Below are 26249 nucleotides of genomic sequence, written 5' to 3'. Positions count from 1 at the left end.
AGCCCAGTCAATTGAAAGTCAAGCCCAGAATAGCATTGAAAGAGCACTCAATAATCTCTTTTGCCTATATTCAAAGCTTTTCACTGTTTGCACTCTATTTCAGTAGATTTTTAGTATATACCTACTATATGTTCAGGATCATTATACAATGCTACTAAGATTTTGTTTCATCTTAAGTAATAGAAACCAAATACATATGGATTTCTATTTAAAGAATATTTTGCTGCTTTATATTAATATTGATATATAAATTGACCTATGGTTGTTATTTTTTGGTCTGTCTCTTACCCTTTAGGGGTTAAAATTCCTGTGGTTTTACAAATGGGTTTGAAACTTGTAGAGAAAATGTAATCCAATGATCTTTGCCTTTTACAGTTGAAATTAAAACATTTTTATCTCTTTTGATTATTGTCCTTTGGAATTATTTAAAAGCTTGTTTTGTGTGGTGCTTTCATACCTTTTAAATAATGTTTTGGATTTGATACAGTTTCATATACATATCAATGTGTGTATATATATTTATGTGTATTTCTGTACACATTATACACATTCATGTACATATAATTTATGTATACTTATGTGAAAACACATATATACACATGTATTGGGAAAGTGCATATGTGTGTACTTGTGTGTACGCATGTGTGTGTGTCACATGACCCTATATAACTACTACTTTGTACTAGATACAAAATACTTTCATCACTCAGGAGGTTCTTTTCAGCAAGTTTCCAGGCATTACCTCCCCATAAAATATAATCTTTATTTTGATCTCACTACAGTGGTTTATCTTTACTTGCACTTTAGCTTCATAAAAATGGCACCATTAAGTATTATTTTATTTCTGGCTAGTTTTTCTAAAAATATAGTTTTGGAAATTCATTAATTTTGAGTGTAACTGTACTTCTTTTAATTTCTGCATAGTGCACTACAGGATATGGATATTCCACAATATGTTTACATATTTGAAGGATAAAATGCCTCAATATTGTTGATACTAATCTCCCTGAAATTGATCTAAAGTTTCCATAAAAAGCAATAACACTCAAACAGTTTTGTTGAAATTGACAAGCTGATTTTAAAATGGAAATGCAGAGGACTTGGAATACCTGAAACAGTCTTGAAGAATAACAGACTAGTAGGGTTTACACTACCATTTTCGATGTTTCACTATTAAGGTAGAGTCATTATGACAACATGGTGTTGGTGAAAGGACATACAAAACACCAATGGTCATAAAAAGATTCCAGAAAGAGGCCAGCAATATGGCAAGTTGATCTCTATAACAAAGGCACAACTGTATTTCTTTGGAGGAAAACTAATCCTTTAAATAAATTGTTATGAAGCAATTACCTATCCAATGTGAGGTAACTGATTCTGTCCCCCATTTTACACCAAACACATTTCTTTAATGTGGGTTATACATCTACAATTGAAAGGCAAATCAATCAGGCTTGTGTTAGAGGATAGAATAGCTTCATGATCTTAGAATGGGCAAACATTTCTTGAAGGTGTCTCTTTTTACATTAAGTTTGTTGGGAGTATTCAATCTTTCTTTTTTTGTCATGAGTAGGTTCTAAATTTAACAAATGTATCTTTCTGTATATATTTTTTAATAAAGTAGATTATAATGATTGATTTTCAAATATAAAATTCATCTTGTATTCCTAGAATAATTTCTATGTGTTCACCATGTCATCCATTTTGATATATTGCAGAATTCTTTTTGTTAATATAAATCTCAAATCATAAAACAAGGTGAGAATTAGCCCGTCCTTTTGTATTATCTAAAGTAACTTATTACAAGCATTAAATATTTTGGAGCCAATTTTATGGAAATCATGTGGGTCTAGAATTTTTGTTTGTTTTGGAGGAAAGTGTTTTAATTACAGACTCAACTATGCCAATGGTTCAATGGTGATTCAGATTTACTTTTCTATTTACTTGAGAAAATTTATTATTCATAAAATTTTATCCATATTTATTGCCATTAATTGGTTGAGGATATGCCATCTTATATGTACAATACGTGTCCCTTTATTCAACTAATATTTGGATAATTTGTTTTTTCAGTTTTTTTGAAATAAGATACCTGTTTTGGTAGGTTGTTATACATTGTACATATCAAAAATATTAGTTTGATCTTTGATGATTTTCTTCATTATATTTTGTATTTCATTGATAGCCAATATTATCCTTAAAACTTATTTCCTACTTTCTAGCGTCTCTTAGCTTAACTCACCATCTATATGCTTTTTGGAGGTGGAGTTAGATCATCTACATTCAAACTAACTTTATTTTTATTTATACATTAAAGCTATAAATGCATTACCTCTCAGTTCTGCCTTTTTGGGATCCCATAAGTTTAGATATGCTATATTTTTAATGCCACTTAGCTCAAAATGAGTTATCTCATTTTATTTGCCAATCTTTTGAGATTTTTAAGTGATATTTCTATTATTTGATTCTCATTTAAATCCACAATTGTCAGACACTTTTCTCTGTAAGATTTCAATCATTTAAAATTTACTGATACTGCCTTATTTCTCACCATATTATTTGTTTTGGTAAATACTCTATATTAGTATTATGTTGCTCTTTGGTATAATATTTTAGAAATATATACTTTGATGAAATGAAAAATTACATTGCTGAGGTAGGTTGTTTTTTTCCATTCTTAAATACGATTATGGATCTCTTTTTCCTTTATTCTCTCACATTTGCTGTATATATTTTGAAGCAATGTAATTAGATGCATACAACATTATGATTGCTATCTTCCCCTTCAAAAGTTCATCATAATTACATATTCCTCTTTATTTCTTCTAGAACATCCTGCCTTAAGACTACTGCTATGGACTAAATTGTGTCCCTCCCACTCCAAATTCATATATTGAAACAGTGACCCCTAACATGACTATATCTAAAGATACATAATTGTCTAATTGTACCCCTTGAATATATATGATGTTTGTCAATTAAATATTTTAAGTTCAGGCACAGTGGCTCATGCCTGTAATCCCAGCACTTTGGGAGGCCGAGGTGGGCGGATCACAAGGTCAGGAGATCGAGACCATCCTGGCTAACATGGTGAAACCCCGTCTCTACTAAAAATACAAAAAATTAGCCAGGCATGGTGCCGGGCACCTGTAGTCCCAGCTACTCAGGAGGCTGAGGCAGGAGAATCGCTTGAACCCGGGAGGCAGAGGTTACAGTGAGCTGAGATCGCACCACTGCACTCCAGCCTGAGCAACAGAAGCGAGATCTGTCTCAAAAAAAAGAAAAAAAAAATTTAAGTGAAAAATCATATGCTGATTATTCTTTCTTGTTTGTACTCAACCAAAAACCAGTTGTGTTGTGGTTTCACATACAAACTTTTAGGAAGGAGCAGCATCAGAAGTATACAGACTCTAAATTGCAATCTATAGCCCTGCAGGATTGGGTAGAAAGGGTGGTGGGAATTTAAACATCAAAAGGCAGAACTTCAACTATTTTCTTCAACATCTCACTTCTGTGGACATTGGCTATAGCTGATTTTTCCAGTGGAATGGGCAGGCAAAATAACTGTGGAGAATAAGAAAGAATACTGGAAAAGCTTTCTTCCAATTGTCGTCACTAAAGAGACCATTCTTCTCTGCCCATGAGGCATAAACTGTCCAGTAAACTATGGCATTTTCTTCTTCCTGGTAGCTAGCCTGTCTTTAATTTAAAAATTTTGTTGTTATTTTTGAGACGGGGTCTTGCTCTGTTGCCCAGGCTCAGTGCAGTGGTGAAATCCTAGTTCCCTGTAGCCTTGAACTCCTAGGCTCAAGTGATTTTCCTACCTCAGCTCGGACTATAGGGGCCTTCCACCATGCCTGGCTAATATTTGTATTTTTAAAAATTATTGCAGAAATGAGTTCTTACTATGTTGCCCATGCTGGAATCCTGCCCTGTAGAGAAAATCAGTTCTGCTCTCCTCTTTGTTAATCAATGAAGGCCTTACACTCTCCATGGGAGAGTCTTATGATTTCTTACTATGGCATGTGATGAAATAAACAAGTCAAATTCCAGCATTTGAGACCAGATGACTCACTTGACCATAAGTATAAGCCACATTCTCCAAACTTGTTTATAAATATTGAAGATCAATTTTTGTTGGAGCATTTTCTTCATATGTTGTTGGCCACTTGTATGTCTTCTTTTGAGAAGTGTCTGTTCATGTCTTTTGTTCATTTTTTAATGGGGTTATTCGTTTTTTGCTTGTTCAATTGTTTCACTACCTTATAGATTCTGGATATTAGGCCTTTGTCAGATACATAATTTGTGCATGTTTTCTCCCTTTCAGTAGGCTGTCTGTTTACTCTGTTGATATTTCTTGTTGTGCAGAAGCTCTTTTGTTTAATTACATCTCACTTGTAAATTTTTGCTTTTGTTGCAATTGTTTTTGAGGGCTTAGTCATATTTTATTTGGCAAGGCCGAAGTCCAGAATGGTGGTTCCTAGGTCTTCTTCTAGAATCCTTGTGGTCTGAGGAGTTACATTTAAATATTTAATCCATCTTGAGTTAATTTTTGTATATGGTGAAAGGAAGGCATCTAGTTTTATTCTTCTGTATGGTTAAGCAGCTAATCATTACAGAAATGCAAATCAAAACTCAATGAAACACCATCTCACACCAGTCAGAATGGTTCTTATTACAATATAAAAACAACAGACGCTGATGAGGCTATGAAGAAAACGGACTGCTTATACACTGTTAGGGGGAACTGGAATTAGTTCAGAAACTGTGGAAAGCAGTTTGGAGAGTTCTCAAATAACTTAAAACAGAACTACCATTCAGTCCAGCAATACTACTACTGGGTATATATACAAAAGAAAATAAATCAATCCCAGCACTTTGGGACGCCAAGGAGGGTGGATCACCTGAGGTCAGGAGTTCGAGACCAGCCTAGCCAACGTGGCGAAACCCGGTCTCTACTAAAAACACGAAAATTAGCTGGGCTTGGTGGTGAGTGCCTGTAATCCCAGCTACTTGGGAGACAGGCTGGAGAATTGCTTGAACCTGGGGAGGTGGAGGTTGCAGTGAACTGAGATAGTACTATTGTACTCCAGCCTGGGTGACAGAGAGAGACTCTGTCTCAAAATAATAAAGTAAAAAAAAGACAGAAAGAAAGAAAATAAAATCATTCTACCAAAAAGTCACTGGCACTTACATGTTTATCACAGCATTATTTACAATAACGAAGACATGGAATCAACCTAAGTGTCCATAAATGGTGGATTGGATAAAGAAAATGTAGTACATATAAACTATGGAATACTATGCAGCCGTAAAAAAAATCATATCCTTTGCAGCAACATGGATGCAGCTAGAGACTATTATTCTAAGTGAATTAACGCAGGAACAGAAAACCAAATACTGCCTGTTCTCACTCATAAGTGGGAGTTAAACATTGGGTCCACTTAGACATGAAGATAGTAACACTAGAAACCAGGAACTACCTGGGGTTGGAGGGAGGGTTGAAAAACTAACTAGTGGGTACTATGCTTGGTACCTGGGTGATAGAATCAATCATATATGAAACCTTAGCATCTTGCAATATACCCAGGTAACAAATTTGTACATGTATGCCCTAAATCTAAAATAGAAGTTGAAATTATTTTTATCTCCATTTAATTGATTCATCTCTTTATTGCTTCACTTAGCTTCACTTCATTTGTTCATTGCCTCTGTGAAACTCCAGTAGATATTGTACACTCACACAACAAAAAGGCAAGTTCTGTTTGTCAGAATAGTGATAGTATTATGAAATAACAGCAAAAAATATCAGTTTTGAATACACTAACATTCTCTAAGATAATTAATGTCAATTAGGACATTTGGTTCTGCTTTATTCTTTACTTATACCCTATGAAGCATTTTAGGGCGACTGATACTTTCAAATGTTTTATTTAAATCTGGTTCATAATTATGTTCGCTATATAATTAGGAAAACATACAAAATCTAAGTTTTAGCCAAAGTTAATTATTAAATATTAAGATTATGAAAACTTGAAGAGCACTTTACAGTAAAAGTAAACTAGTTCACTACCTTAACTTTCTAGAAAGGATATCTTGAACTCATGATAGGAAATTGAAAAATTTTTGTATGTAGTGAATTCAATGAGCACTTCTTATAGTTTAAACATTTCTATCAGCAACAGTGACAAAGACACTTAAAACAATGCAAATTTTAATATACATAAAAGTTAACTATGAAAATGCATAACTGTATACTAATTTATGTAGCCTACTTTCTTTCTTTCCTTTTTTTTTTTTTTTTTTTTTGAGACAGAGTCTCGCTCTGTCGCCCAGGCTGGAGTGCAGTGGCGTGATCTCGGCTCGCTGCAAGCTCCGCCTCCCGGGTTCACTCCATTCTCCTGCCTCAGCCTCCGGAGTAGCTGGGACTACAGGCGCCCGCCACCACGCCTGGCTAATTTTTATTTTTTATTTTTTAGTAGAGAAGGGGTTTCACTGTGTTAGCCAGGATGGTCTCCATCTCCTCACCTGGTGATCTGCCCGCCTCGGCCTCCCAAGCATACTTTCTATACATAACCATACCATACCAGAAGAACACCTCCTGCATAGTTTGCATCACACATCTTCCCTTGAAAGGTGGCACCAACATAATTTGACTTTTCTCTGTAACTTAAGTTTAAAAAGGGATCGTAATCACATAATTTTGTAAAAATTAATATGAATTTTTATAAGACAAATTTTACATTTATGATATCATTAATATTTCTATCTAACATTAATGTAGCATAGCGTAAGATGTGACTAAATCTTTCTACTTCTTTTAAAAACAATAAAATAGATTTTAAGAACAAATAATGAAAAGTGTATTTTCATATGGATTTCTGTAACATAACAAAGATTTATGTAGATTTTTAAAAACTAAAACAGAAAAACTGAAGGAAAAAACAAAAAATAATAAAAATAAATAAAACTCCTTAAAAGTAAAAAGCTAAAGTAATGCAACTGGTTAATGAGCAGAATCACTCTATGGACAAAAGTCTCTAGTTATTCAGACAAAATTAGCCTTCCAGAGACATGAAAAAGGCATGTTATATTTAGGGGACAGAAGATAAAAAGTAAAATGTTTAAAACTCCATGTATAATCTTTAAAACTCTCTCTCTGTCTCTCTCTCTCTCTCTCTCTCTATATATATATATAGATAGATAGATAGATAGATAGATAGATAGATAGATATACCTATATACGCACATATATATATCTTCTGAATATTGATAAAAGAAAAACAGAGTCTATTAAATAGGAAGTTTAATGTACTAAAACCTTAAGCACAAGGCAGACATATTAGAGATATTAAAACATAGTGTTTCAATTTCTTTGCTTACTTTTTAATTTATAACAACAAATCATAACAAGAAGTCTGAATTACTGTATTGATAGAATTCAGATGTTTCTCTGAATAGATATTGTGAAAATTTTATGCATTGTGTGAGATATTCAAGAAGGTGGTATACACTCTTGGGAAAGAAGTAATATGGGAACAAGATTGACAAGTGAGTTTTAACTTCAAACCAATAAACACATTGATATCTGTAATTCTGTTATAAATACCATGTTGTGAAAAATATTTAAATGGTGTATGTAAGAAAAAAATAGATTTTTAAATATACATTTATCAACTGTCAGATACTGGGTCAAATTGCATATATTTTCTTCAGGTAAACTTTATATAATGTCAAGATATGCTTACACAAGTAAAAATGCCACATCATGAGGACGTAAAACAAGATAAGATCTTTTCCATCTTAAAAATGTGTGTAATAACTCTTTAGCATCTCCAGTGGTTGCAATTTTATTTTCATCTATCCAAAGCTCCAATGAAGACAGAATAACTGTAATATTAAGTGAAACAAAAATCTAAAATAGAAAACACAAAAATATGTTTGAACGTCACAGTTTTTAAAAATTAGATATATATGTTTGAAAACAAATTTATGACAAATATTAAGCAACTAAACTGTAAGCCTGCATTTGATCTTTTAAAGTATATTAGTAAGTTTAAAATGTTACTAATAATAAAAGTAATACTTGAGATTTTATAATGCTTGCATTTAAGGAAGACCCATACCCTCTGCTTTATGTAATTTAAGTCTTACAGTAACCAAATTAGGTGCATACAATTATTATTATTCCTACTTCAGATAAGTAGAATTTAAAATAAAACTTAATTTCCCTGACACTACACAACATGCGGATTCACATAGTGTCATAAGGAGGTATAGAAATTGTTTTAGTAACACAAGAAGTGCGAAAGTACTAAGAAGCAAACACTTACAGCATTCGTCAATCCAATCAACTGGAAAATCTTTTGAGTGACAACAGTTGTACCAGACCCCATATGATTATACTGTAAAACATAATTATCTTTTAGATATGAATATATATTGTTTAACGTTTAATGATTGTTATTGTTTCATTTAAAATTCAGTTTGGTGAAGTAAGAAATTATTTAAATTACAAACATGTTAGTTTTAGACATTATTTTCTTATACAAATGATATGTTATATGCTCAGTAAAAAAACTGAAAAATATGAATTGGAATTTATATTTTTTCCATAGAAATTTAAAAATTGTAAACATTATAAAAAAAGGTATAATTCTACTATCAATAAAATAATTATAATAATTATTAAAAGAAAGTTTCAGCTCTAAACTGTAATGTTTAGATGTGTTTATAGGAGACATAGCACATTTTTGAAGATACAATTCATGTAAAAGTAAAGGAACTTAAAAGATATACCATACAAACAGCAATAATAAGAGAGCTAGGATTTATATCAGGAAGATATAAAAGTTATAAACATGTATACATCCAAAAACAGAGCCAGAGAATTACACAAAGGAATAAACAACAGAATTGAAGGGAGAAATAGAAAATTCAACAGTCATATTTAAAGACTTAAGTAAACAGCTTTCGATAATAGAATACCTGGGCCAAAAATCAACAGAGATATTGAAGACTATAACAAAATTATAAGGCAATAAATATCTATAGTACATTTCACTATAAAACAGCAAAATATGCATTCTTTTTAAGTGCCCATGAAACATGATCCAGAAATAGAGTGTAGAAAAATGAAAATGATTCAGAATGTCATAACAATTTTAAATAAGAACAGAGTTGGAGGACCCACATATCTCAATTTCAAAACTAACTATAAACTACAGTAACCAAGGCAGTTTGTTACTGACCTTTTGTTAGATTTACAGATCAGTGAAATTGAGTGTCCATAAATAGATTCTAACATTTATAGTCAATTAATATTTGAAGAAGAATCCAAGAAAATCAAATGGAGAAATATTAAGTTTTCAAAATTAAAAACTTTATGCTTCAAATGACACCATCAAGAAAACAAAAAGACAACCTTCAGACATAGTAAAAATATTTGCAAAATATTATATCCCATAAAGATCTAGTATATAGAATATATAAAGAACACTTACAACTAAACAACAAAAAGGCAACCTAATTAAAACATGTGCAAATAATGTGAATAGACATATCTCCAAATAAGATATGCAAATGAATAATACACAAATGCAAATATTCTCAACTTCATTGCATATTAGGGAAATGTAAACCAAAACCACAATGAGAAACAAATTCACATCCATTAGATTCACTGTAATTCAAAAGACACACAATAACAAGTGTTGGTGAGGATGTGAAGAAATTGGAATTCTTGTGCATACTGATGGAAATATACAATGGAGCAATCATTTTTGAAGACAGTTTGTCAAACGTGAAATGGAGTTATCTTATAATCCAACAATTTGCAGTTCTCATTCTTCACACCTACCCAATACGAATTAAAATGCATGGCCACACAAAAACTTGTACACAAATGTTTACAGCAATGTTATTCATAATAGCTTAAAAGTGGAAAAAGTGAAATGTCCATCAGCTAATGAATAGGTAATCAAATTGTGATACAATAGGATAATATTTTACAGTAAGAAGAAATACAGTACTAATGTATGCCATAACATGTATAAACTTAAAAATCACTAAGGTAAATGAAAAAATAAAGTCATAAATCATTACATATTGTATGATACCATTTAAATGAAATGTGCAAAATAGAAAAATCTGTACAGTCAGAAAATAAATTAGTGATTGCTTGGCCTATGGTACAGGAAAGTAGAGGCAGAGGGATTGGGAGTAATCGCTAATGGATACAAAGTCCTTTTGTAAGGTGATGAATATTCTAAAATTAGATTATTGTTATTATTCTTTGCACAAATCTGTAAATATACTAAAAACCATGGAATTTTACATTTCAAATGGTTTAACATCATAAAATGTAAATTACATTTCAATAAAGCTTTTTAAAAACAACATCAAAAAAAGGAGTTAGAACTTCCAAATCTTCTCCTCTTTTCAAGGAGATCAGTGGTACATCTCTCCACTGTAAGTAGGTTATAGTAGAGGGCCTTTTGAAAGGGAACAACTCCTGAAAAGAGAGAGATTAAATGTAATATTTTAATGTCCCCAATTAACACTCCAACCACATATTTTATTAATAGTGCTTTTCCCCCACAACAAAAATATGAATATATAGAGTTTACCCAAAGAAAGAGCAGAGTTCTCCCCACTTGAAAATCCCATGCATCTAAACAGTTTTCAACTTTGATTTTAACAACTAAATATTGAAATATAATTATAACAGTTACAATTTTTTTAAAAAGAAAAGGATGTAAGGCCTCGAATGGGGTGACTTATGCTAAAGTCTCATGTCAATAAACTAAAACCTAAATTGTTTACTTGAAATATGTGACCTTTCAAGAATCAGGGGAGAGATAATAGCCAAGCAGGCCAGTTTTCAAAAAAACAGAACATTCTCAGTAACCAATCAAAAGGGGCCCAGTTAACCTAAGTTAGCATAATAAGAAAGTCCTCTCTGCTTTAACCCATATAAAGAATGTAGCCTGATGCTAACAAATCTGTTTTTGGACTATTGCTGTTTCCTCATTTCTGATAAATTTACCTAACACAACTTATGTCTACTGGGTGCTGCCTGGTTCACAAATTATATTTAAAATCAGTTAGATCTTTGAAACTCAGCTTGTTAGGATTCTGCTCTTTGACAGTCTTTGAAGATAGTATCTGAAGGAGCCTTGTGGCTATCCCTGTAACCCATGAGGTATGCAAGTGAGGTGACTGCTGGCTCCTTTAGACTTCTCTGTCTTCCTCACCAAACCCAGAATTTGTCAGTAAGTTCCTCTTGAATTTCAGCTCCACTCTCTTAGTTGAGTTCCCTGATACTTTTGGCTTTCCAGTTCAAGGTCCTTTTGTGCTGTAGCAAAGCATATGACCTTTGGGTGTTTTGTGGTGATCCATCAGACAGAAAAGGGCTGCAGCTTTAGAGGTAAAGGATAGCTGCTGCCACATTCACAGGGATTTTGTTTCTCTCCTTCTTGTTTCTTGTCTTATATGCAAAGGTGAGGAAAATCATTGACTAGATTGGTCAAAGGAATCTCAGAGATGAGCCACAACTTGACTGATGAGCATGGATCAAACACTTAAAAGCTGTTAAAGTGTCTGCCACCTAAAACTAAGATTCCTGTGTTAGGATAAGTTGGTGACAGAATGGGTTAGCTTGACACTAGTGTACTTGCCACTTGCCAGCTTCAAGAAAAATTTCCATTCAGTGAAGAATACTATAAAATATCATACAACCCAACAGTGTAGCACTATCATCTTGGGCTTTTTTTTCTCCGCTCCAAGAAACCCAAGACACAATATGAGAATGGAATCTTTACATTCTAAAGCATCCAGTACTCTATCTTCTGGTATACCTGCTTCTCTTATGCTCAAAATGTATGTTCCTAGAAGCTGTAAATATCTTCCAAAAAAAAAAATGGCAAGACCTTACTAAAGATAATTTAGAATTGCAATGGCTTTTATGAAGAATGCTACAATTGCACAAAATCATCCATCTAAGAGGTGCACATGAAAATAAGCACTCCCAAATTAGGCATAGAGAATGGTACATCTATTTTCATTGATATGAAGTAGTTTCTATAAGACCTCAGGATTCTAAAACAACTTCACTAAAATATTCATTACAAAAGACTGTAAGACTGATGAAACCCCTATTGTCCCTCTCTTTCCTCCTCTGCCTACTAACCTTTTCACTTAGTTGGCTTCCCTCCTCAAGGAACAAAATAAAGGTAGATAAATGCCTTGTAAAGTTAGGCCTTCAAATCAATCAGACGTGCTTCTTTAAGCACCTTTATATCTTGGTCAAGATCTTGAGCTCAGAGCAGTGGTTAAAGGCATCGCTGTTCTAGAAAATCCCAAGAAACCATCCCCAAAGTATTTTCTCAAAAAAAAAAAAAAAAAAAAAAAACAGTCGTGAAAGGACTGCAAGTCAATTTTATAAATAGAAAAAGAATGAACCAGGCTCTGACTATAAGGTAAGATTAAAAGCACTATTTTTAAAACATTCTGGTCTATGCATGTTGAGTCCAGACACAGAAAATGCTTTTTCTGCCCTCCGTGTTAATAGGTTTAACTCTGAATTCAGTAATCTAGTTAAAAAACACAAACTGTGTTGGGAAGACACTGATACAACCAAAATATGCCTTTATGGCACAATGACTAACTCTAGTCAGTTATTTTGAGACCTTTTCATAAGAAAAAGTTGCATCAAATCTCCATGCCTAGGGAATCCTCCCTCCATGCGCCAGGACTAAAATTATACAAACTCTTACATTAGAGAAAAGGCATTGGCTTAAATCTACATAGCAAGCCTTGTATTTATGTTTAAGATGCTTTTCACAATCATGTTGTCTTAATAGACTTTTACCCCCACCCTTATTTATTTCAGCAAATGATAGTATTTAGGTCTGAAGTCTGCATTCTGTGCCTTTTAAATGTCAATTCTTTACCTCATCATACTTAAATGCCATTCCTTTAGAAATGCAAAATGAGGCCAGGCGCGGTGGCTCACGCCTGTAATCCCAGCACTTTGGGAGGCCGAGACGGGCGGATCACGAGGTCAGGAGATCGAGACCATCCTGACTAACACGGTGAAATCCCGTCTCTACTAAAAATACAAAAATTAGCCGGGCGCGGTGGCGGGCGCCTGTAGTCCCAGCTACACGGGAGGCTGAGGCAGGAGAATGGCGTGAACCCGGGAGGCGGAGCTTGCAGTGAGTGGAGATCGCCGCCACCGCACCGCAGCCTGGGCGACAGAGCGAGACTCTGTCTCAAAACAACAACAACAACAAAAAGAAATGCAAAATGAGGGTAGCCATCTGTAGATGGTTATTAAGAAAAGGAATGAATAAAATGGACATTAATTGGGTTAAAACAAAACAAAAGTCTTAATGTAACATTATCAAGGGATGGATGGACCAAAGGGACACCTTGGCAACTTCCCTAACATTAAAGAGTGTTAAACAAGTCTGCCCTATTTATCCATTGGGAGAATTTTTCAAGCTAGAAGGCAGAGATTACAATGAGAAACCTGACTTGTAACCACTTGAGGCAAAGGTCAGGTAGGTTAATCAAGATAAAGACTGACAAAAGGACAAGGGTCCTTTGGTTCAACTCACTGGTAGGGACTCAAAGTCTTTTGCATAAGAGTAGGTAAAAGGGTCAGGGCAAAAGAAGTTTCCCGACTCCTTGATATGGGAGTCTCATGTGCTGTGGTGCCAAAATCTATTGGTAAAGCCCTCACTCGGGCTACAATTTGATTGAGAGAACATAAAAATATAAGGATTGATAGGTTGCAAACTAGTGAATTTCTATTTGAGGGACATAAGTCTGCCAAGTCACATTTCCTCAGACTAAGGAAAGTCTATATAGCTCATAATGTCCAACAATGGGTAGAAATAGCCTCGTCAGAGAAATAGTTTGATACAGAAGTGAAATGGAAATTTGGAAGATTTGTTGTCTAAAAAGGAAGAGGGCGGGGACAATTGGAAAAGTGGCAAATAAAAAATCTTAAAAGTCTGTCTTAGCCATCTGGGTGAATAATCTTGTTCCATTAGCTAGAAATATAATTCTGATCCAGATTTGCATGTGCTTTTATGAACTAGTGAGTTTCGTGTGTCACTGCATCAGGCACATGGCTAAAATTTTAAACTAAATACTGCAGGATCTGCTTCTGTGTATGTTGATGTATGCCTTGTAATATATATGTATGTTTGTATGTAATATATACAGGGTATTTTTCTATCTTCAAATGGTATTGCCAACATGAATATATGCTAAGGATCTCTATTTAATTAACTTGAAGAAAATAAGTGTTTATATAAATGAAATATTTCTAAAACTGCTAGAAATATGGGAATGAACTCAAATGCTTTTCATGTTCACTTGTTTGTGGATAACTTCAATGAATGAAAAGTTAGCTAAACCGTGCTGGTTTATTTAAAATAGACAAGTCTTTGGAGTTGTCGGCATGTTCTACCTAGGTTTCCTAATATAATAAGCTCATGTTATCTCTGTATTATGCAATTCATAAACAAGAAAAACAATTCAATGATGAATATCTTTGTTTTGTGTTATACTTTATCTACTAAAAAAAATAGATTCCTAAATATCTTTGGTAATTTACACTTTTAAAGTTTTGCTAAGTTGAAGAATAGATAATTATGGACTATCTAGATCATTTTCAAATAAAGTAAATGGTGAAACATTAATTTCTGAACATATGTTTAAGCTGTAAACTCAAAATAAAATTCTAAGGCCACCAATCAGCTGAATGGACCCCTCCTCTTGGCCATAGCATTCCAAAATTGACCTGAAAAACAAGTTCAGGCCATGATGGGAAGGAGGGGTGGGGGTCAAACATGCCTCAGTATACCCTCCTACTTTTTGGAATTCAGGAAAAGACAACAAGCATTAACAACAACACAGACCATAGTCTGATAAGAAACATTTACAGCCTATTCTCTCTGACGCCTGCTACCTGGCGGCTCTATCTGCATGATGAAACCTTGGTCTCCACAACTCTTAGTTGGAAACCAGACATTTCTTTCTATTGATAGAAAGCACTCAACCATTTAACAATCAGAAAATTTTTAACTATACCTACCACCTGGAAGATCCTGCTTCAATTTTTACTGTCCTTCCAGATTGAACCAATGTAAATCTTACATGTATCAACTGATGTATTATGTCTCCCTAAAATCCATAAAAGAAAGCTGTACCACAACCACCATGGGCACAAGTCATCAGGACCTCCTAAGGCTGTTACAGGCATGTTCTTAACCTTGGCAAAATAAACTTTCTAAATTCATTGGTACCTGTCTCAGATACTTTGTGGTTCAAAAAGTTTATATACTTTTGGTATCTTGTTTTTATATGGTATAAAGAAGCTAAAAATATTTGGATTTGTAAATAAACATGAAAAATTGTACCATGAAGAAACACATGTTTCTCCTGCACTTTTATAATAATTAGGCCAAGTTTAATGAGACTAGATTTATTCTGCACACCAAATGGTCTTTCTTTATCTTTAATAGAAACAAGGGAAGCTATAGAGAGAAAAAGAATCTGTTTCAGAAATAGAGTATATACACTCATTAGATTCTTTTTTTTTCCCTTTATTTCTTCTTAAAAAAAGGGGGGGGATACATGTGCAGAATGTGCAGGTTTGTTACATAGGTATATGTGTGCCATGGTGGTTTGCTATACCTATTGACTCATTCTCTAAATGCTCTCCCCTCAGCCCCCACCCCCAAACAGGCCCTGGTATATGTTGTTCCACTCTCTGTGTCCTTGTGTTCTCAATGTTCAGCTCCCACTTATGAGTGAGAACATGCGGTGCTCAGTTTTCTGTTCCTGTGCTAGTTGGCTGAGGATGATGGCTTCCAGCTTCATCCATGTCCCTGCAAAGGACACGATCTCATTCCTTTTTTAGGCAGAACATTATTCCATGGTGTATATGTACCACGTTTTCTTTATCCAGTCTACTATTGATGGGCATTTGAGTTAGATCCATGTCTTTGCTATGGTAAATAGTGCTGTGATAAACATACGTGAGTATGTGTCTTTAGGGTAAAATGATTTATATTCTTTTGGGTGTATATCCAGTAATGAGATTGCTGGGTCAAACAAACCCAAATGAGATTTGGGTTCTAGACCCTTGAGAAATCTCCATACTGTCTTCCACAATAACTGAACTAATTTACATTCCCACCAACTGTGTAAAAGTGTTCCTATTTCTCCACAGTCTCTCCATCATCTATTGTTTCCTGACTTTTTAATACTCACCATTCTGACTTGTGTGGCATAGTATCTCTTTGTAGTTTTGACTTGAATTTCTCTGATGATTAGTGACGTTGAGTTTTTTTTTTTCATATGTTTGTTGGCTGGATAAATGCCTTATTTTGAGAAGTGTGTTCATATCCTTTGCCCACTTTTTAATAGTGTTTTTTTCTTCTTATAAATTTGTTTAAGCTCCTTGTAAATTCTGGATATTAGACTTTTGTCAGATGAGTAAATTGCAAAAATTTTCTCCCATTCTATGTGTTGCCTGTTCACTCTGATGATAGTTTCTTTTGTTGTGCAGAAGCTCTTTAGTTTAATTAGATCCTATGTGTCAATTCTGGCTTTTGTTGTGATTGCTTTTGGCGTTTTCATCATGAAGTCTTTGCCCATGCCTATGTCCTGAATGGTATTGCCTAGGTTTTCTTCTAGGGTGTTTATGGATTTAGGTTTTACATTTAAGTCTTTAATCCAACTTAATTGTTGTATAAGATGTAAGGAAGGGGTCCAGTTTCAGTTTTCTGCTTATGGCTAGCCAGTTTTCCCAGCACCATAGGGAATCCTTTCCCCATTTCTTGTTTTTGTCAGGTTTGTCAAAGATCAGATGGCTGTAGATGTGTGGTGTTAATTCTGAGGTCTCTGTTCTGTTCCAATGTTCGTATGTCTGTTTTGGTCCAGTACCATGCTGTTTTGCTTACTGTAACCTTGTACTATAGTTTGAAGTCAGGTAGCTTGATGCCTCCAGCTTTCTTCTTTTTGCTTAGGATTGTCTTGGCTATATGGGGTCTTCTTTCATTACACATGAAATTTAAAATAGTTTTTTCTAATTCTGTGAATAATGTCAATGGTAGTTTGATGGGTATAGTATTGAATCTATAAATTACTTTGGACAGTATGTTCATTTTCTTTTTTTTTTTTTTTTTTTTTTTTGAGACGGAGTCTCGCTCTGTCGCCCAGGCTGGAGTGCAGTGGCGCGATCTCGGCTCACTGCAAGCTCCGCCTCCTGGGTTCACACCATTCTCCTGCCTCAGCCTCCCGAGTAGCTGGGACTACAGGCGCCCACAACCACGCCCGGCTAATTTTTTGTATTTTTAGTAGAGACGGGGTTTCACCGTGGTCTCGATCTCCTGACCTTGTGATCCGCCCGCCTCGGCCTCCCAAAGTGCTGGGATTACAGGCGTGAGCCACCGCGCCCGGCCTAGTATGTTCATTTTCATGATATTGATTCTTCCTATCAATGAGGAAGGAATGTTTTTCAATTTGTTTGTGTCCTCTTTTATTTCCTTGACTTTTAGTTCTCTTTGAAGAGGTCTTTCACATTCCTTGTTAGCTGTATCCCTACGTATTTTATTTTCTTTGTAGTGATTACAAATGGGAGTTCATTTATGATTTGGCTCTCTGCTTGCCTATTGTTGGTGTAAAGGAATGCTTGTGATTTTTGCACATTGATTTTATATCCTGAGACTTTGCTGAAGTTGCTTATCAGTTGAAGAAGCTTTTGGGCTGAGATGATGGGGTTTTCTAAATATAAAATTATGTCATCTGCAAACAGACAACTTCACTTACTCTCTTTCTATCTGAATACATTTTATTTCTTTCTCTTGCCTGATGGCCCTGGCCAGAACTTCCAACACTATGTTGAATAGGAGTGGTGAGAGAGGGCATCCTTGTCTTGTACCAGTTTTCAAAGGGAATGCTTCCGGCTTTTGCCCATTCAATATGATATTGGCTGTGGGTCTGTCATAAATAGCTCTTACCATTTTGAGATATATTCCATCAATATCTAGTTTATTGAGAGTTTTTAACATGAAGGGATGTTGAATTTTATCAAAAGCCTATTCTGCATCTAGTGAGGTAATCATGTGGTTTTTGTCTTTGGTTCTGTTTATGTGATGGATTACATTTATTGATTTGTGTATGTTGAACCAAACTTGCATCCCAGGGATGAAACCGGCTTGATTTTGGTGGATACGTTTTTTGATGTGCTGCTGGATTTGGTTCTCCAGTATTTTATTGAGGATTTTTGCATTGATGGTCATAAGGGATATTGGCCTAAACAAATTCCTGATCTAGTCTTGGTAGGGTGTATGCATCCAGGAACGTATCCATTTCTTCTAGATTTTCTAGTTTATTTGCATAGAAGTGTTTATAGTATTCTCTGATGGTAGTTTGTATTTCCATGGGGTCAGTGGTGATACGCCCTTTATCATATTTTACTGTGTCTATTTGGTTCTCTCTTTTCTTCTTTATTTGTCTAGCTTGCAGTCTATTTTGTGAATTTTCTTCAAAAAACCAGTTCCTGGATTCGTTGATTTTTTTGGAGGGTTTTTCATGTCTCTCTCTCCTTCAATTCTTCTCTGAACCTAGTTATTTCTTGTCTTCTGTGAGCTTTTGGATTACTTTGCTCTTGCCTCTCTAGCTCTTTTAATTGTGATGTTAGACTATCAATTTGAGATCTTTCCAGCTTTCTGATGTGGGCATTTAGTGCTGTAAATTTTCCTGTTAACATAGCTTTAGCTGTGTTCCAGAGGTTCTGTTACATTGTCTCTTTGTTCTTATTGGTTTCCAAGAACTTCTTGATCTCTGCCTTAATTTCATTATTTACCCAGTAGTCATTCAGGAACAGGTTGTTCAATTTTCATGAAACTGTGTGGTTTTGAGTGAGTTTCTTCATCCTGAGTTCTAATTTGATGGCACTGTGGTCTGAGAGACTGTTATGATTTCAATTCTTTTGCATTTGCTGAGGAGTATTTTACTTCCAATTATGTGGTTGATTTTAGAATAAGTTCCATGTGGCACTGTGAAGAATGTATATTCTGTTGATTTAGGGTAGACAGTTCTGTGGATGTCTACTAGGTCCACTTGGTCCAGAGCTGAGTTCAACTCCTGAATATCCTTGTTAATTTTCTATCTTTTGATCTGTCTAATACTGACAGTGGGGTGTTAAAGTCTCCCACTATTATTGTGCCTAAGTCTCTTTGTAGTTCTCTAAGAACTTGCTTTATGAACTTGGGTGCTCCTCTATTGGGTGCATGTATATTCAGAATAGTTAGCTCTTCTTGTCAAAGTGTTCCCTTTACCCTTATGTAGTGTCCTTCTTTGTCTTTTCTGATCTTTGTTGGTTTAAAGTCTGTTTTGTCAGAGAGTAGGAGTGCAACCCCTGCTTTTTTTTTTTTTTCTCTTCCATTTGCTTGGTAAATTTTCCCCCATCCCTTTATTTTGAGTCTGTGTGTCTCTGCAAGTAAGATGGGCATCCTGAGTACAGCACACCAATGGGTCCTGACTCCTTATCCAATTTGCCAACCTGTGTCTTTTAATTGGGGCATTTAGCTCATTTATATGTAATGTTAGTATTGCTATGTGTGAATGTGATCCTGTCACATGATGCTATTTGGTTATTTTGTACACTAGTTGATGCAGTTTCTTTGTAGTGCCATTGGTCTTTATATTTTGGTGTGTTTTTGCAGTGGTTGGTACTGGTTTTTCCTTTCCATGTTATGTGCTTCCTTCAGGAGCTTTTGCAGGACAGACCTGGTGGTAAAGAAATCCCTCAGCATATGCTTGTCTGGAAAGGCTTTTAATTCTTCTTCACTTATGAAGATTAGTTTGGCTGGATATGAAATTCTGGGTTGAAAATTCCTTCCTTTAAGAATGTTGAGGGGGCAGAGCAAGATGGCCGAATAGGAACAGCTCCAGTCTCCAACTCCCCGCGCGAGCAACACAGAAGACAGGTGATTTCTGCATTTTCAACTGAGGTACTGGGTTCATCTCACAAGGGAATGCCTGACAATCAGTGCTGGTCAGCTGCTGCAGCCCGACCAGTGAGAGCTGAAGCAGGGCGAGGCATCGCCTCACCTGGGAAGCGCAAGGGGGAAGGGAATCCCTTTTCCTAGCCAGGGGAACTGAGACACACAACACCTGGAAAATCGGGTAACTCCCACCCCAATACTGCGCTCTACCAAGGATCTTAGCAAACAGGCACACCAGGAGACTATATCCTACACCTGGCCGGGAGGGTCACCTGCCCACGAAGCCTCCCTCATTGCTAGCACAGCAGTCTGCGATCTTGCGGCAAGGCAGCAGCGAGGCTGTGGGAGGGGCGCCCACCATTGCTGAGGCTTAAGTAGATAAACAAAACGGCTGGGAAGCTCCAACTAGGTGGAGCTCACAGCAGCTCAAGGAGTCCTGCCTGTCTCTGTAGACTCCACCTCTGGGGACAGGGCACAGCTAAACAACAACAACAACAAAAAGCAGCTGAAACCTCTGCAGCCGCAAACGACTCTGTCTGACAGCTTTGAAGTGAGCAGTGGATCTCCCAACACGGAGGTTGAGATCTGAGAACAGACAGACTACCTGCTCACGTGGGTCCCTGACCCCTGAGTAACCTAACTGGGAGACATCCCCCACTAGGGGCAGACCGACACCCCACACCTCACATGGTGGAGTACACCCCTGAGAGGAAGCTTCCATAGCAAGAATCAGACAGGTACACTCACTGTTCAGCATTATTCTATCTTCTGCAGCCTCTGCTGCTGATACCCAGGCAAACAGGGTCTGGAGTGGACTTCAAGCAATCTCCAACACACCTACAGCTGAAGGTCCTGACTGTTAGAAGGAAAACTAACAAAGAGGAAGGACACCCACACCAAAACCCCATCAGTACGTCACCATCATCAAAGACCAGAGGCAGATAAAACCACAAATGGGTAAAAGCAGGGCAGAAAAGCTGGAAATTCAAAAATAAGAGTGCATCACCCCCTGCAAAGGAACGCAGCTCATCGCCAGCAACGGATCAAAGCTGGACGGAGAATGACTTTGACAAGATGAGAGAAGAATGCTCCAATCCATCAAACTTCTCAGAGCTAAAGGAGGAATTATGTACCCAGCGCAAAGAAACTAAAAATCTTGAAAAAAAAGTGGAAGAATTGATAACTAGAATAATTAATGCAGAGAAGGCCATGAACGAATGGACAGACATGAAAACCATGACACGAAAAATACGTGACAAATGCACAAGCTTCAGTAACTAACTCGATCAACTGGAAGAAAGAGTATCAGTGATTGAGGATCAAATGAATGAAATGAAGTGAGAAGAGAAATCTAAAGAAAAAGAAGAAAACGAAATGAACAAAGCCTGCAAGAAGTATGGGATTATGTAAAGAGACCAAATCTATGTCTGATTGGGGTGCCTGAAAGTGAGGGGGAAAATGGAACCAAGTTGGAAAACACTCTTCAGGATATCATCCAGGAGAACTTCCACAACCTAGTAGGGCAGGCCAACATTCAAATTCAGGAAATACAGAGAACGCCACAAAGATACTCCTCGAGAAGAGCAACTCCAAGACACATAATTGCCAGATTCACCAAAGTTGAAATGAAGGAAAAAATCTTAAGGGCAGCCAGAGAGAAAGGTCGGGTTACCCACAAAGGGAAGCCCATCAGAGTAACAGCAGATCTCTTGGCAGAAATTCTCCAAGCCAGAAGAGAGTGGGGGCCAATATTCAATATTCCTAAAGAAAAGAATTTTAAACCCAGAATTTCATATCCAGCCAAACTAAGTTTCATAAGTGAAGGAGAAATAAAATCCTTTACAGATAAGCAAATGCTTAGAGATTGTGTCATCACCAGGCCTGCCTTACAAGAGACCCTGAAGGAAGCACTAAACATGGAAAGGAACAACCAGTACCAGCCATTGCAAAAACATGCCAAAATGTAAAGACCATCGAGGCTAGGAAGAAACTGCATCAACTAACGAGCAAAATAACCAGTTAATATCATAATGGCAGGATCAAGTTCACACATAACAATATTAACCTTAAATGTAAATGGACTAAATGCTCCAATTAAAAGACACAGACTGGCAAACTGGATAAAGAGTCAAGACCCATCAGTTTGCTGTATTCAGGAGACCCATCTCATATGCAGAGACATACATAGGCTCAAAATAAAGGGATGGAGGAAGGTCTACCAAGCAAATGGAGAACAAAAAAAAGCAGGAGTTGCAATACTAGTCTCTGATAAAACAGACTTTAAACCATCAAAGATCAAAAGAGACAAAGAAGGCCATTACATAATGGTAAAGGGATCAATTCAACAGGAAGAGCTAACTATCCTAAATATATATGCATCCAATACAGGAGCAGCCAGATTCATAAAGCAAGTCCTTAAAGACTTACAAAGAGACTTAGACTCCAATACAATAATAATGGGAGACTTCAACACTCCACTGTCAACATTAGACAGATCAATGAGACAGAAAGTTAACAAGGATATCCAGGAATTGAACTCATCACTGCACCAAGCAGACCTAATAGACATCTACAGAACTCTCCACCCCAAATCAACAGAATATACATCCTACTCAGCACCACATCACACTTATTCCAAAATTGACCACATAATTGGAAGTAAAGCACTCCTCAGCAAATGTACAAGAACAGAAATTATAACAAACTGTCTCTCAGACCACAGTGCAATCAAACTAGAACTCAGGACTAAGAAACTCAATCAAAACCGTTCAACTACATGGAAACTGAATAATCTGCTCCTGAATGACTACTGGGTACATAACGAAATGAAGGCAGAAATAAAGATGTTCTTTGAAACCAATGAGAACAAAGATGCAACATACCAGAATCTCTGGGACACATTTAAAGCAGTGTGTAGAGGGAAATTTATAGCACTAAATGCCCACAAGAGAAAGCTGGAAAGATCTAAAATTGACACTCTAACATCACAATTAAAAGAACTAGAGAAGCAAGAACAAACACATTCAAAAGCTAGCAGAAGGCAAGAAATAACTAAGATGAGAGCAGAACTGAAGGAGATAGAGACACAAAATACCCTCCAAAAAATCAATGAATCCAGGAGTTGGTTTTTTGAAAGGATCAACAAAATTGATAGACCGCTAGCAAGACTAATAAAGAACAAAAGAGAGAAGAATCAAATAGTCGCAATAAAAAATGATAAAGGGGATATCACCACTGACCCCACAGAAATACAAACTACCATCAGAGAATACTATAAACACCTCTACGCAAATAAACTAGAAAATCTAGAAGAAATGGATAATTTCCTGGACACTTACACTCTCCCAAGACTAAACCAGGAAGAAGCTGAATCCCTGAATAGACCAATAGCAGGCTCTGAAATTGAGGCAATAATTAATAGCCCAACCAAAAAATGTCCAGGACCAGATGGATTCACAGCTGAATTCTACCAGAGGTACAAGGAGGAGCTGGTACCATTACTTCTGAAACTATTCCAATCAACAGAAAAAAAGGGAATCCTCCCTAACTCATTTTATGAGGCCAACATCATCCTGATACCAAAGCCTGGCAGAGACACAACAAAAAAAGAGAATTTTAGACCAATATCCCTGATGAGCATCGATGCAAAAATCCTCAATAAAATACTGGCAAACCGGATCCAGCAGCACATCAAAAAGCTTATCCATCAGGATCAAGTGGGCTTCATCCCTGGGATGCAAGGCTGGTTCAACATACGCAAGTCAATAAACGTAATCCAGCATATAAACAGAACCAAAGACAAAAACCACATGATTTTCTCAATAGATGCAGAAAAGGCCTTTGACAAAATTCAACAGCCCTTCAAGCTAAAAACGCTCAATAAATTCTGTATTGTTGGAACGTATCTCAAAATAATAAGAACTATTTATGACAAACCCACTGCCAATATCATATTGAATGGGCAAAAACTGGAAAAATTCCCTTTGAAAACTGGCACAAGACAGGGATGCCCTCTCTCACCACTCCTGTTCAACATAGTGTTGGAAGTTCTGGCTAGGGCAATCAGGCAAGAGAAAGAAATCAAGGGTATTCAGTTAGGAAAAGAAGAAGTCAAATTGTCCCTGTTTGCAGATGACATGATTGTATATTTAGAAAACCACATTGTCTCAGCCCAAAATCTCCTTAAGCTGATAAGCAACTTCAGCAAAGTCTCAGGATACAAAATTAATGTGCAAAAATCACAAGCATTCTTATACACCAGTAACAGACAAACAGAGAGCCAAATCATGAATGAACTTCCATTCACAATTGCTTCAAAGAGAATGAAATACCTAGGACTCCAACTTACAAGGGATGTAAAGGACCTCTTCAAGGAGAACTACAAACCACTGCTCAGTGAAATAAAAGAGGACACAAACAAATGGAAGAACATACCATGCTCATGGATAGGAAGAATCAATATCGTGAAAATGGCCTTACTGCCCAAGGTAATTTATAGATTCAATGCCATCCCCATCAAGCTACCAATGAGTTTCTTCACAGAATTGGAAAAAACTGCTTTAAAGTTCATATGGAACCAAAAAAGAGCCCGCATTGCCAAGACAATCCTAAGTCAAAAGAACAGAGCTGGAGGCATCACGCTACCTGACTTCAAACTATACTACAAGGCTACAGTAACCAAAACAGCATTGTACTGGTACCAAAACAGAGATATAGACCAATGGAACAGAACAGAGTCCTCAGAAATAATACCACACATCTACAGCCATCTGATCTTTGACAAACCTGAGAGAAACAAGAAAAGGGGAAAGGATTCCCTATTTAATAAATAGTGCTGGGAAAATTGGCTAGCCATAAGTAGAAAGCTGAAACTGGATCCTTTCCTTACTCCTTATACAAAAATTAATTCAAGATGGATTAGAGACTTAAATGTTAGACCTAATACAATAAAAACCCTAGAAGAAAACCTAGGTAATACCATTCAGGACATAGGCAGGGGCAAGGACTTCATGTCTAAAACACCAAAAGCAACGACAACAAAAGCCAAAATTGACAAATGGGATCTCATTAAACTAAAGAGCTTCTGCACAGCAAAAGAAACTACCATCAGAGTGAACAGGCAACCTACAGAATGGGAGAAAATTTTTGCAATCTACTCATCTGATGAAGGTCTAATATCCAGAACCTACAATGAACTCAGACAAATTTACAAGAAAAAAACAAACAACCCCATCGAAAAGTGGGCAAAGGATATGAACAGACATTTCTCAAAAGAAGACATTCATACAGCCAAAAGACACATGAAAAAATGCTCATCATCACTGGCCATCAGAGAAATGCAAATCAAAACCACAATGAGATACCATCTCACACCAGTTAGAATGGCAATCATTAAAAAGTCAGGAAACAACAGGTGCTGGAGAGGATGTGGAGAAATAGGAACACTTTTACACTGTTGGTGGGATTGTAAACTAGTTCAACCATTATGGAAAATAGTATGGCAATTCCTCAAGGATCTTGAACTAGAAGTACCATATGACCCAGCCATCCCATTACTGGGTATATACCCAAAGGATTATAAATCATGCTGCTATAAAGACACATGCACATGTATGTTTATTGCAGCACTATTCACAATAGCAAAGACTTGGAGTCAACCCAAATGTCCATCAGTGACAGACTGGATTAAGAAAATGTGGCACATATATACCATGGAATACTATGCAGCCATAAAAAAGAATGAGTTTGTGTCCTTTGTAGGGACATGGATGCAGCTGGAAACCATCATTCTCAGCAAACTATCTTAAGAACAGAAAACCAAACGCCGCATGTTCTCACTCATAGGTGGGAACTGAACAGTGAGATCACTTGGACTCGGGAAGGGGAACATCACACACTGGGGCCTATCACGGGGAGGGGGGAGGGGGGAGGAATTGCGTTGGGAGTTATTCTTGATGTACATGACGAGTTGATGGGTGCTGACGAGTTGATGGGTGCTGACGAGTTGATGGGTGCAGCACGCCAACATGGCACAGGTATACATATGTAACAAACCTGCACATTATCCACATGCACCCTAGAACTTAAAGTATAATTTAAAAAAAAAATGTTGAATATTGGCTCCCAATCTCTTCTGGCTTGTAGAGTTTCTGCTGAGAGGTCTGCTGTTAGTCTGATGGGCTTCCCTTTGTAGGTGATCTGACATTTCTCTCTGGC

At 36.4% G+C, this 26249-nt stretch overlaps 1 protein-coding gene across 3 annotated transcripts in view; it reads right to left on the bottom strand.

Moving 5' to 3' along the window:
- The window catches only part of LOC105476622 (ADAM metallopeptidase domain 2), a 113243-nt gene that overhangs the window by 47928 nt on the left and 39066 nt on the right, over positions 1-26249 (bottom strand). For all 3 annotated transcript variants that reach the window (XM_071068344.1, XM_071068345.1, XM_071068347.1), the window contains exons 8-10: positions 8334-8405; positions 7749-7915; positions 6588-6669 (exon numbers count right to left, since the gene is read on the bottom strand). In XM_071068344.1, coding sequence (XP_070924445.1) covers positions 6588-6669; positions 7749-7915; positions 8334-8405 — 321 coding nt within the window. The remainder of the gene's footprint in view (positions 1-6587; positions 6670-7748; positions 7916-8333; positions 8406-26249) is intronic.

The sequence above is a fragment of the Macaca nemestrina genome, chromosome 8 (assembly GCF_043159975.1).
Source record: "Macaca nemestrina isolate mMacNem1 chromosome 8, mMacNem.hap1, whole genome shotgun sequence".
Taxonomy (NCBI): Eukaryota; Metazoa; Chordata; class Mammalia; order Primates; family Cercopithecidae; genus Macaca; species Macaca nemestrina.
The sequence above is the reverse complement of the archived record's forward strand: the minus strand, read 5'-3'. Positions and strand labels throughout refer to the sequence as shown.